Here is a 13,878-nt window from a genome sequence, read left to right as displayed (position 1 = left end):
TTGCATCTATTGGCTTTAATCACCCAGCCCAAACCACAATAGATGCTTTAGAGTTGATCTAAATCTCCAGCAAAATTCAGTTTCATTGCAGAGAGAGCTTTTAAGGACAGAGCCTCGCAGACTGCAGCCTTTTGTGGCTCACAAAGCTCTGAAAGAAATTCCAGGATCTTTATGTAGTACCTTGTGATACAGACACCGTACCTTGTAAAGGTAAAAATCCTGCAGCTCCTACACTGCTGTTTTTTTGCAGATGTCTTTCCAGTACTGAACTTTATTCACACTTAGAAAGTTCAAAGTGCAAATCTAGCATCAACCACATCACAATAGCTTTTGGCTCTTTACTTCCTTCTCCTCTGAATACCATTTGAAAGCAGTGTCTATAACATCAATATTTAACCACAAGGCTTGTTGTTTCTCCCAAGGAAGTGGATTGCTGTACACATGGACTAAATCACAGTGCCTAGACAGCTGATGATAATGAAAGCATCATTCAAGATGAGACACTTGATTGCTACTCTAAAGCGTACCAGTGAAAGAAATGTGTAATCTCTTTTTTTCATTGTATTTGAAATGAAGCCACTTGCTTAAGTATTAGTCATCTGGATTTATATAGCTCATTTTTAGAACTGTGTTAGCACCTGGCAATCCAGCCTGAGAAAGCATCAGGCTACCCCAGTCACAGGCCCATTGGATTTCTTATTCTTCTTTCTACAATGTGTGACAGACTTATTTTTTTTCTGACATTATTTACTTCCCACTTGACAGGGGACAAATCCATGCACTCAGAGCAGCTGCAGGAGGGAGGGGAAGCAGCCTGGCAGTGGTGCTCCCTTCCCAGTACAGCTGGTCAGCAGGGCTGGTCCCTGTGCCAGCACTCTGCCACATCTCATCCCCCTCAGGGTAACAGGGTACCCCAGGCACAAAAAAAGAGAGCGACAAAGTACTCTGTTTTCTGGCTGTGATACAAAGATCAAGGTAATTTTCCATATTACTGCCCATGACATTTTCCTGAATATTGAAAGAGGTTTTTCCTGCTATAAAAACTATCCCTCTCTGCTTTCCCAGCTGTCTTTGTACTTCCTTTCCCAAGTGTTTCACTGTTGGTTCTTCTCTGCCTTTGCCTTAATTTTCTGCAGTCTAGCACAAGTACAAAGCATGCTCCTGGCAGAAAAGACACTGAAAAATTCTGCCTGTCCTCTGCCTGACTACAAGCTGTGCAGAAACCTTCTTCATGTCTTCTGCACATCTGGAGATGCCGCTGATAAAGACAAACAGCCAGATGATGATACCTAATGATTTATTTTTCCTTGGGGGAAATGCTGAGGATACTGGATACACTTTGCAACACTGCTCCCAGGAGAGTTTATATAATCAGGGAGAAGAATTAATAGGCAGCCTTATAGGGAGAGATGAATTTATGAAAATGTATAAGCATTAAGGAGAGTTACTGGAATACCAAACTCCCGGGACCCAGTCTGTGTCCCTGAACCCAGTGGGTGCAGTACAACCAGGAAGATCTCTCCCACAGTGACCATGGGGACAGATATCACTCTCCAGAATGTATCTGTATGTCAGGGATCACAGGAATACTGATGTGGAAAGCAGCTGCAGAGCCAGCCAGCAGGAACTGAAGGCACCAGGTGTGCTGGGCATGGGGATGTATGGCTGAAAATAAGGAGGAGCTTGGATGCACTGGGTAAGGCTTGGGAGCACTGATTTGTATGAAGAGAAACAGATGAGTCTTAGCCTGCATGTGCATTAGTAGGAAAACTGCTCACTTGCCATTGACTCCTGACATGCCTCCTATTTTTGTAACAGTTGTAAGCAATTTAAAACCAGTGAGCCTGAGTCACTGCTATGGTAAACTGTAGTGCTCCAGTGTCTTGACAACAGTCAAATGTACTGAATGGTCTAGACAGAGTGTTTGGATTTTTGTCTACTTATGAATTAATTTGCCTTGGAGCACCCAGACCTTCAAGCTGCACACCTGGCAAAAAAGGGGGGCATGACACTAAAGGGGCAGCACAGCACTATGTCTCTGTAGGAAAGCATTCCCCAGGGCTAGGGGATTAGGGAACCATTTAAAACCAGGGAATCATACATAACACAATGAAAGGAGGGAATTTCTCTGGCTTTCCTCCAAAAGCCAAGCATTATTCATTGATCAGAAAACAGATCTCCATCTCTGCTGAGAACATTTCTTCTTCCATTTGCTAAGTGGAAAATGACAAATGAGCTAGCTGTGCCCTTTCCCACATCCCTTCTGCTTTCTGTCCAGGTGTCCCCGTTGCTTTGCCCTCCTTCAGCACACCACAGCGGTATCAGCAGCTACTTACTCGGCACTGCTAGCAACCTCGGGGGCGGCGGAGGTGGAGGAGGCGGTGGTAACAGTGGAGGCGGCCTGCACTGGCAAATTTCCTGGCAGCTCTCTGTAAATTTCTCTGCTACAGGCTTGGAGCATGACTTCTGGGGCTCGCCCTGAGTGATCTGTGAAGAAACAAGTCATTGCATGAGCAGCAGAACAGTGAAAACTGATGAATGTGTTTTTTAGCCTTGAGTACCTGAGTGGCACCTCAGACCTGTAGCGAGAACTGAGCTAAAGTTCCTAAGATATCCTTTCCCTACATGGTTCCCATTTTTAATATTTCTTTTATTTAACACAATATCTTCAAGAACTCTTTCCCTCTGTCAAATTTGGTTGAGATTGGCCAGCTGGTTTCTGAGTTATTATAGGGTGAGGAGAAGGCAGGCAGTGGCAGACAATACGATTGCATAAGCCTTCTTTCCTTAGGAAAGCCATCTAGCAGCATGCATTATTCACAGGGTCATTGCTGCAAGCCAAAGAGAGCTAATAAAAATTACAAGACAGTTAGGGTCAGGATTACGTTCATTTTCCTTAAGGTAGAACTGAGAGCCAGAGAACATCCCTCCTCTGCTTTACCAGCCTCACTTGGAAGTTCAGAGGGCATTTCACAGGGTGTTTCACTTCCCGCCAAGTGGGGAAGCTACCCGAATTTTGATCATCTGTGGACCACAGCAATAACATGGTTTAAATGGAAATGCCACATTGTAGCCTCCTGTGAGATGCAGTGTTGGCTAATAATAAAAGTGAAGATGAGGCATTGCAGAACCCAAGCAAAGCATCACTTGGCCATGAGCAATGATTTAGCCAGTACTGGTATACAATATATTCAGTAGCTTGATCTAGTCACGACAAGAACTATTTATTAACAGCATATTTTTCTTATCATAGAAATATTTACATAACTAGGAATTCAATGAATATTCAGCAAAATTTGGTAAAATGTAATGCTACAAAATGGAGTCAGTCCCCAGTGGAAAGGAAATTTGCTGAGCATCGCAGAAGCTTCTGAGAGGTGTTAACTTCAGAGGTCTCTAAGCCAGCTCTGTTTGAATGCCTTATACAGGATACAATTTCGAAGAGACAAAACAAAGCCAAAAAGATTAATAAGCATGTTATCTAAGAAGCACTTTGAATGTAAGCATTAGGAGACCATCTGGGACAGACTTGTGTCCTGCTGAAGCTAAGGACAGTTATGCTAGCATATTTTCTTGTCAAGTTTGGTCTTAGGAGGGTTATTGTCCTAATAGTTTTGGCCTAACATCATCCTCTTTAATTAGCTTTTTTCCACAACATGTTGGTCCTTACAAAGAAGATGTCTCATGCCCTGCTTTCTGATCCGTTTTAGGCAGGCTTCTTCTGCCTCTCTGGCAGGGTCACCCAGGGTTGCCTTCTCCCCACTTTTCTCTCCTGCCCAAGTTTTGCTTCCCTTCCCCTGCCAGCTTTGGGCACCCAGTCTGTCTCCTCTCCCCTTTCCACCCTGGCCCCCAGCACAGCCGGCGTCCCTCTTCCACTGCCCACAGCTGAGCACCAAGGGGCTGCACTGCCCTGCAGGAAAGCTGTACACATTTGTTTTATATATGTCTGGCCAGAAAGAGAGACGTGGCTAATTAAAACAACATCACTGCACAAAGGACGTGTTCACATGCGTAGGAGGTTTCTAAATGCAGAAAGACGCATTACTCTGGCCTCAGGGAACTGGAGGTAGGGCTTTGTTGATTAAATATTATAGGGAGGGAGGAAAGAATAGAAAAGGCTACGTGTAGCTAAGTTGGAAGGACAGCTCAGCACAGCATAAGGCAGAAGGCTCAGTTCTTTAAACAGCTTGTCTAAATCTATTACCAAACATAGGGAAAAACAAATTCAGCACAAGTGCTTTCCAACTTTCCCCTTCACCATCAGGTAACAGTAAGAGGATGGTTAAAGATCATCCCAGACAGCTTCCAGGAACTTACACAAACTCTCTGAACACTCTAATGAATCAAAGCAACTTGGCTGTGTAATCCCTCATGACTGGTAATAAATCTGTCAGCTAAGAAAGTTTATTTGTTTTTAAAGTAAGTGATCCCAGGCAGCAGAATATCCTCCATGCTGCCTCAGCTCTTCCAACACTGCTCACACGAGGGGTTGGGGTTCCAGGCAGGCTCCCAAGAAGAGCCCTGTGAGAGAACATGTGTCCTTCCCCTGCAGTGTCGGGGGCACACCTGGGGTACCTCCTTGTTCAACAGGTGTGACAAGATTCACCATGCTGACAGAAGAAGGTGGGGCAACACCTCTCCAGTGGTGTTGGCAGCTGGTTAGGAAGCAGCTATCAACTCCTAGCTCCAGCCTGGGCCCTCAGTTATTGAATCCTGAGAGCTCACTGCAGTCTTGCAGGGGGCAGTGTGATGGGAGAATATGGACACAGGGAAGAATAACATTGAGCAGACTTGGAGCCAGCTTCCTTTGCAGATCAGAAGCAGCTTTGCATATGTAAGTTTGAAGACAGTGCTGGTATGGCAAAGCTACATTGACTTACTGCTCTAACTTAATATCAACCAGAACCAAAGGCTTGCTCTGTCTTTTTTTAAAGCTATTGACTGCTTTTAAATCCCTGGAGGCTCTCTTCCCTTAGGCTGGTAATAGAGTGTCCCCAGAAAATAGTGCATAATTTTCTCAATTACTTTGCAGACAAGATTAACACTATCATGGCCAGTCACTTGCTGATCCTGCTCCTGTCTACTTAAAAATATTATTTAAGAGAAAAAAAAAGGAAAGGGAAAAATAAAAGTTGATTTGTTCCTCAATACTTTAGCCCGAACCTCTATAAAAATTTCCCATGATAATTTTTAAATAGTTGGGAAAGAACTGACATTTAAAAGCATGGGCTTTATCACCTATTTGTTTCCCTTCTCCTGTCACTGGATGAAATGTGTGGTTGTTAGAAGATAGAAGTAGGAATATAAATATTACCTTGACGGGTTTGTCTTAAAGGCTTTGTTTTAAAAACAAAGATATTTTAAGTTGGTTGAAATCTGCCAAGAAAAGAAAAGACCCAAATCGAGGTTGAGGGCCTCAGGGAGGAGAGAAATAGTCAAGGACTGCAGCAAGAGGACAAAATAGTAACAGTAATATAAAGCAGCAGATAACAGTAGCAAGATAGAATCAGGGAAAAAAGGAAGGCATTTGGCTCCTTTTCAAGGAAAAAAAAAATCCCCCTGTTGATGTCTATTAGTCTTCTTATGAAAGAAATTAAGGCTATTACTTGTGTCTTCTAAAGGTAAGCAGAAAAAATCACTAGAAAATACGCTTTAGGGAACAATCTTGCTCTGGCAGGAGATGATGAAATAATACTCCATTGTTTCTTTCTTACTGCCTGCAATTCAAGGTAAACTGCCTTTACAGCATGTGGCAGGAAAAGAAAAGCGTTTTGAAAGAGCCACACCTTTCTATGGCCAGGTCACCTAAATGAATCTGGCCTCAAACTTTACTGCTTATTTGCTCTGGCAGACTCTTCCTTGGCCCCAGAATGGCTTTGGAAGACCTTTGCAGGTAAGGTGCAACTGGAAGCCCACCAGGCTGCCAGGCAGTTTGTGGCACTTGCTTTGGCAAGGGATCACCTGTGGAGATGCAGTCACAGGGCTTGCTCCCTAGCTCTTCCTGCCATTCCTCTGGGTGCTGGAGGTGCCATGAACACGTTTTCTTGGCCTATCTGAAACTTGGCTGCTTGTTTGGCATCAGGCTTTCTTAACACACTGAGCAGTTGGCCAGTCTAGACATAAGCTGCCTGGACTTCAAGCTGATGCATTTTTTTCCCTGCTCTGAAAATACGTAGAGTTGACTTTATGGATTTGTGTGTTTGATGTGAACGTGTTTTGCAAAAAGACAAATGTTTTAAAATTCTTATGGAAATGAAAATCTGATCCACAAATGTCCAGGGAAGAACAAACAGAAAGTGGTAACTGGTGGTTTCCTTTTGCAGTCTCTGTCTCTGAAGTTTGTGCCTGTGGAATATTTCTCTTTAATACAAGATTTCTTTTCGAAACAGTGATCCTAGTCCTGTTTTGCATACCATGGAAGAATAAATCTGCATGTGGTCAGAAGTATTTAGTATTTCAGTAGAGTCCCATGGGGTTGCAGCAGTCCGCAAGCACGTTCTACAGAGTAGGATGGGAAAAGAGGATTAATACAGTCCCTGGAGGGTGGCCTTCTTGTGACTTTTTTTAATCAGGTAAAAGGAGGAAAGCTTTAACAGAAAAGTGCAGTTGACTGAAGGCACAGAGACCTCTAAAAGCCTGCTGATGTAGCAAGAGCTTTGTCTGTTGGAAGCAGTCTACAGAGATGAGATGAGATCTCAACACTGCTGCATAAATCCCAGGACAGCTCTGTGCAATTCACATCAGTTAATCCAGATCCATGTTTACAAAACCAGAAAAAATGCGTCCCTGCTATTTATCATGATCTTTTCTGCTCTTTTTAAAATTATGTCAAAAGCCTCTGACAGATTCATCCCTTCCCTCTTGTCACAGAACTAGCTACCATGCTAATAAGAAAAGATTGTGGGTTTTGTTTTGGTTTTGTTTTTAGTAAGATAAATGTTTCTCATTTGATTAGCATCTGACTGATTCTTTTAAGTGTCTCAAGGCAGGGCCTAAGGAGGAAATGCCGAGGTGGGAGGGAAGGCTATGCCACACTAAGTCATTGTGGGGACAAACGCGTGAAGAGGGGCTGGGGGATGTGAGAAAACATGCCTGCTGCTATAGATGGAGCAGGGGCAGGGGAGCAACGATGCAACACTACAGAATTAGTCAAGGAGAGCATGGCTCGTGAGACTGAAGATAAGAGCAAGGATTATGACTCAACATGGGGAAAGGAATCATGGGAGGGCTTCAACCATGAAGGAATTTCAGTTACAGGAAGGATGGAAGGCTGGCATGCCAGTGAGCATTCCATACCTCCCCTTCCTACCAGAAACTGCTGATGGAAGCCCACTTTTGGGAAAACTGGAAAAAAGCTTGAGTATGAGCAGGTTTACTGTTTGTTCTTCCACAAGACAGCAAGCAATAGCACAAGTACAGTTGATGAATGGGTCATTCATTCAAATTCCAAATTACTGCAAGGAAAGGCTAGTGATCTCCTTGGCTTTTGTATTTCTCAGAGCCTATTTCAATTTTTATAAGTGTAATTGTTTTTAAAAAATCGTTTTAGATCATGTGAGTAGTTTGCCAGAAAGATGTTTATCCAAGGTTTTTTTTCTCTGCTCAATTGACTGATGGGGAGAGGTTGCAGGAGGCGACCTTTTCACCGAACTGTGGGTGCTTCCTTGAGAAATTCAGTTATAGTTTAACTTAAGATTAGCTACCTAAATACTTGAGGAGGACAGCAGGAAGGTAGCGCTGGCAGAAATTTTAATGACAGGACATTGGTTTAAAGATTGTTTTTGTTGTATTTCTGTTCATTTTAATCCATAAGGAGCACAAATCCTCTTTGTCATTCATGGCAAGAGACAAGATGCTAAAACAAACAACATCTCTCTAATCTCTTGGGAGTCACTAAGTTTAGATCAGGGAGTAAAAAATGTGGAGTCTCCACTTTGTTTTTCCAAGAAAGAAACTGTAATTGGTTTGTTCTTGAACGGCACTTGGCTGGCTCATCAATCACTTCTCTGAAGACTTATATTATAAATAAACTTTAAAATATCGAAGTGACGCATTTGAGATGAGCTTTGCCGCTGTCCTGATTCTCCAAACCGGATGGGCGCTCTCCCTCACTGTATACCAGTTTCTCCCAATCTCTCTTGCTGGCCACCCACATTACAATCAAGGTCACACAACACCAGGGCGTCGGAGTTGGCAAAAGCTGATTCAGCCCTTTACCCAGAAAACCCTCAATTCAATTCGCAATCAATACCGAAAACCCACGGCAAGGCACGACCGCCGGGGCTCTACTCCGCCGCTGCCTCTTTCCGTGCATCTCGCCACCTACAGCAAAATGCGCTTCCCAGCCCTCTGACCGCCCAAGAAAGTCAACTCCATCCCGCCGGGACCGAACGCGCTCGGACCGAGTTCGGCGCTCGAGGCGGCCCCGGCCGCCCGTCCCGCAGCGCCCGGCCAGGGGGGCCCTCGCCGGGCACAGCAGCAGCGCTCCCGGCTTCGGGGCCGCCTCCGCGACCACCGCCCCGCCACGGCCTCCTCCCCGCAGTGCCGGGGGTGCCGGAGGGGCTCTGCCCGCGCCCCCGCGTTCCCCCGCCCCGGCCCCGCGCCCCGCAGCTGCGAGCGGGCTCGGGCGGCCCTACCTGGAGGGACCCCCAGAGCGGGTGGAGGGCACAGTGCAGCAGCAGGGAGGGCCAGCAGCGGCGGAGCAGCCCCAGCAGCTGCCGGAGCAGCATCCCTCCTGGGCGGGCGGGCGGGGGCGCGGGCTCCGGGCGACCTGGGGAGGGAGCAGAGCGAGCCGGCAGCAGAGGCGTTGGCTCGCACCCATCCCCGGAGCGCGACTGTCCCAACTTTAATTCTGGAGGGGAGGGAGGGAAGGCGGCGCCTCCACCCCCGCCCTGCCCGCCTCCCTCCCCGCCCGCCCCGCCGGCTTCCCCTCCCTGGGATGCTCCGGCTGTCGCCGCCGGCAGCCTCTCCGTGCCGGGGGCTTCCCGGCCGGCGCTCACCGCTGAGCTCGGGGCTCCCGCACACACGGGAGGGGAGCGGGAAAAGTTTGGAGCCAGGCTCGGAAAAAAAGAGGCAGGGCCGGGGTCAGGGCCGGAGCCGGAGGGGAGAGGCGGGGAGAGCGGCGCGGCCGCGCAGCCCGGGCGCTGCATCTCCCACCAGCCCGCCGCCGCTGCTGCAGTGATTTTTCAAGCCCATCGAGGCAGTCCCTTCCGCGCACGGCTCCCCTCGGCTCTCCCTCCCCGCCCGGGCTCCTCCCGGCGGCAGCTGCCCTCCGCTGAGCCCCGGCGGGCGGCTCGGGGACCCGCGGGTGCGGGAAGCGCCGCAGCCGCCCCGCAGCCGAGAGCGGCGCCGGGCCGAGGGGAAGCGCGGGGTGAACCGGCACCTCCGCCCTGGAGGAGCCCCCAGCTGCGGCCAGGAGGTTTTGGGGTTGGTGGTTGTCGGTGTTCGTCCCTTCTCTCGTGAGTGATGCAAGGGTTTGTCCTGTGGCAGGCGGGACACGGGGCTGCGTCGGCCCAGTGTCTCTAGGATGTAACAGGGAAGACGCTTCATGGTATTTGTGGTTCTATGTTCCAACAAAACATATGTAAATGTGTAACAGTGCATGAGAGGAAGCGGATAGACCACCCCCCAATATCAATATCAAGGCACCACAGTCTGGCTTCTGCACAGGAAGGACACAGTAAGAAATCAAGGATGAAGATGGTTTTGCTTCCATTGAAGCACTAAAAGCAAAACAGCTTTTTTTGTGAATGGTGGCTATTGCTGAAAGTTGGGCCTTGTGCGTATCAAGATGACCATAAAACATTTGTTGTTGGGTCCATGACACAGGGATCTTATTTTCGATGTTTCAAATTCAGTAACGCACACAGATACGAACAAAATACTAGTTCCAAGGTTTAAATTTCATATTGAGAGATGAATGAGTTTGAGGATATTGACTTTAGTTTTTCTTTGTATTTCTTGTGCTCACTGAGCCAAGTTTAATCATCAGTTTCATAAAAACCTGCTCAGAGAAGTAGGAATGGAAATACATTAACCTCTGAACTGATACACAGCTAAAATTCTTTTTTCATACACTGTTACATTTCATGTCCATTCATTTTAGCCCCAACAGGCACTATTTTAAATGTCAGGACTACCAGGCCCAACAGCATTTTACAAATGAGAACAGCACCCTGGAATTTAGTGGTGTTACACCTGAGTTGAGGTAGAGTCATTGAACCTAGGCATCTATTTGTAAATCCCTATCTTGTGGTTTTATAAGAGCAGAATTTAGAGAGGCAGAGACATTATGATCTTGGATATAGGCAGTAATTGTACAGCAAAGATATTTTCTGTAATGATGCTGAAAAAGATGGCGTCCTTTTCTGTAAGCCTACTGTGTAATACGCAGGGCTTAATATATTGTGCTCATTCAATTATAGTTTTAGTGAGCTGCAGTCACAAGAGACAGCAAAGCTTTTCAGGCTTTCTGGTGATTTCCTGAAGGTATTTCAGCACTTGGTCACAGTACAGAACATAATAAATTGCACCATCTGTATACATAGTTCTTGGTTCCTGACAGAATGAGAGATAAGGCTTTAGGCATTGTATGCCAAAAAAACACAACACAGATTTATTTTCTTTCAGTATTTACAATGCCTTAATGTCTGAAGAACTGTGGATTTTCCTGCCATTAGCGATTGCCCAAGTAGCTGTCTCAAAGTGCTGTTCCTGTGGTTCAAAGACAACCCAGGGAACTGAGGAGACAGAGCCAAACTCAACCCACAGTCGCATGGAAGCAAGCGCAATCAGGGATATTGTTCTGACACAAACAAGAGCAGAGTTTGGCCCAGGTAATCAGCATCTTTTCTGTCTCACACTGGTAATTGACAGTTCACTTGGGAAAATGATTGGGCTGCAAATATATTAAATCCAGCCTCTGGACCCAGTCATATGGTCCACGCAGAAGGATATTTCCCATTAGTCGGAAGGGCTGAAGAAAGGGCTGAATGTGTGCCCTGTTCTTGTCCACATGACACCAGTACTTTTCATTAATTACTTCGGCTTCTCTGTAGTTTCTATGGAGAGAAAATAGAGTCCAGGATTTTTTTCCACTTATAAGGAAGATAAATGATAGAATTTTTGCAAGACTGTAGGCCCTGAATCAATGACAGTCTTGGAATATGTTTTGCTTAATAATGCATTAAGTATTTTGTAGCATCAGGACTGGTATGTGGAAGAACATGATGATTTGTCTGCAGCAATCACATACTTAAGTGTGGAGAAGGATAATGGCTAGGGCTACCATCCTGGAACCAGAAACAGGATTTCCTGGGGTGTAGTCCCACTACTACCAACTCCCTATGCTACCTTGGGCATGTTTTTAAAATTTCCTATACCAGATTGCCTGCGTGTCAAAGCAGCACAATGATATCCAGCTACCTGAAATTCTTGCTGTGTTTGGTGGGAAAGGCAGTAACAAGGTCCTGTCCTCCGAAGTGTTTAGCTCATCACAGAAACATGGAACAGTACCAGATCCTTTGCTGGTGTTGTCAACAAAGGTCCGTGCTCTGGTTCAGGGCTCTGGGGATGAAAAGTGATTTATAAGTGTTACAGCTCAAAAGAATAACTTAAACTATTTTAAAAGGGTCTTCTCTTTTTTTTTTGTTTTTGGAAAAAGACAGCACAAACAGCATAATTCAAGAAGTTTTTTGAAAAATTTAAGTCAAATATTAATACTCAATGGAATGATGACCATTACTCATTTTCCCTTTCATCCTTGATCTGATTACCAAGGAAGAATATTTATCTTGTCTGCTTCATGTTTTTATTTTTTAAACAATTGCTGATAATCAGAGAAATCATGATTAACACTCCAATGCAGCAACTACTCCAAAAACATTAGGAAGGATTGCAACACTGATTAGCTGTACCAACAAATATTGTCGTATTTCTTCAATCTAAGTATCCATAATAGCCTTTAAGAGGCTATTTATTTTGTCAGTATCGATGGAGTTTACAACATAAATTCAAATGTTCAGAGAGCACAGAAGAAGGTTCTCTTTGATGTTGACTTGTCTAAACTTTATTAAAATCAATAGATATTCCCCAGTCTGACTTTAGGCAAATTTTATGCCTATGTCTTTAGAGATATCAGAGGGGTTTTAGCTGAAGAAAGTAGCAGAGGAAGCAAAGGCAACCTGTTCTCAGGCTCTGTGGTCAGTCAGGCCTAGACAGAATCCACTTAAGCTGTGTTTTACTAATGACATTTCTGGATGCAAGTCAATGAACTCAAGAAGAGTGTCCAACCTGGCAAAATCCTAGAAAACATAAACATGCTAGAAAACATTTGAGCACTGACTTTTCAAAGCCTTCTTTAGCCTGTCCCAGATTAAATTTTGGGTTTGAGTATAGAAAAACACCAGCAAGCAGGTAAACATACAGCATCACATTTGCTTGCACTGAAAATATTTTTGTTGCTATTTTTAAAAGGTATTTTTATTACTCCATATATCTATAGCAGTTCTTTCAACATGTGGAAAGAAAATTGACTGGTTTTGGATTTCAAGTTTCTACCTAGCAATCCACAATTTACTGGGATATTTTTAGAAGATCAGGAATTAATAAAGGTCACAGCAACAGAAACAGTGGAGGAAATTGCATTTCTTCAAATACCATAATCTCTTACCAGAGAGGGGAGAGAATTCTTCTTGATGATCCAAATTATTTAATAAAACTGAGGACCACACAAGTAACAGATTTCAGTTTTGGAAGATTCGATTATTCTATTGTTCAATATTTCCAACTTGTGGGAAAAGATTCCCAACTTTGAGCATATCTAGAATACATTTGGATAACAAATTATTATTTGATTTTCATGATATTCAAGTTTTGGAAATGAGTTTTAAGTTTCATAAGTATTTGAATTTCAATAAGTGCTCTTAAAGTTTTCTCTCAGATAAATACAGGCTATTGCACTGCATCTGGAAAATAACGGCAGGGTGCCTCTTCTTCCTTGCTGTAGGTCAGGAATACTGTAATCAAAATGAATGTTTCCATGTCAGGTTAGGTGAGGAGTGAATAGGACCAACATGGAAAGCTGTACATAATCTTTAGCTTGTGTTCCCTCACCTGAAATTACAGGACATGGTGGATTTTTATTCATGGTCAAAAAAGCTGTGGCTATACATCATACAAGCCTGCTCTTATATTTTCAGTTTTCTGGTTCTGAGATGCTGCTTTCAGTGATAAACAGGCCTCCTGCTTACTAACTTGCAGTAGTTTCTCACATTTTGTTCTCTTCAAAAATGGATTTGGTCAGCAGTATCCTTGCTGTTTATAATGTAAAGGTAAAGTGTGTGGGATTAGTTATTAAATTGTCCAGAAAAGATCCTAGATGTAAGGAAGAGATTGTATGCCCCAAATATGTCCTTTTTTCAGCTTTATCAATTGTTCACACAACACATTACTTCTTACATATATTACATTTTCAATCACTTGTGACTTTATAATGAAATCTCTACATGCTGAGTGAACTGCAGGTTGCAGTAATCACTTAAGTGCTATATCACTTTTTCACTCATTATACATTGCTGCTCTGGTCTCAAAGATTAAATACTTGTTATTAGAATGTGTAAAGGATGGTATGAAAGCATTGCCCTCACATTTACTCTTGGACACTGTTTGCCCAGATATTATGGAAACGGGGGGATGGCAAGGACAGGGCTGAGTAAATGTACGAGAGTCCAAGTAGTTCCAGATGAAGGGTAGGGATGGAGAATTGCTGCTTCTAAATCAAAGTTATCAGTGTAGCTTCTTTTTTTTTAACTCACCCTTCAAGGAGAAACTAGCACATATTTGGTCTGACTGATCTAATTTTGGTTGCCAGTATAATCA

At 44.4% G+C, this 13,878-nt stretch overlaps 1 protein-coding gene across 2 annotated transcripts in view; it reads right to left on the bottom strand.

Moving 5' to 3' along the window:
- PRIMA1 (proline rich membrane anchor 1) overlaps window positions 1-8,819 on the bottom strand; it is a 49,910-nt gene extending 41,091 nt beyond the window's left edge. For both annotated transcript variants that reach the window (XM_039712869.1, XM_039712870.1), the window contains exons 1-2: window positions 8,637-8,819; window positions 2,337-2,487 (exon numbers count right to left, since the gene is read on the bottom strand). In XM_039712869.1, coding sequence (XP_039568803.1) covers window positions 2,337-2,487; window positions 8,637-8,729 — 244 coding nt within the window. In that variant the 5' untranslated portion in view covers window positions 8,730-8,819. The remainder of the gene's footprint in view (window positions 1-2,336; window positions 2,488-8,636) is intronic.
- Between the last annotated feature and the right edge of the window lie 5,059 nt (window positions 8,820-13,878).

This window comes from Passer montanus, unplaced genomic scaffold, assembly GCF_014805655.1.
Source record: "Passer montanus isolate IOZ18808 unplaced genomic scaffold, ASM1480565v1 scaffold27, whole genome shotgun sequence".
Lineage (NCBI taxonomy): Eukaryota > Metazoa > Chordata > Aves > Passeriformes > Passeridae > Passer > Passer montanus.
This window is presented reverse-complemented; position numbering and strand designations above follow the sequence as displayed.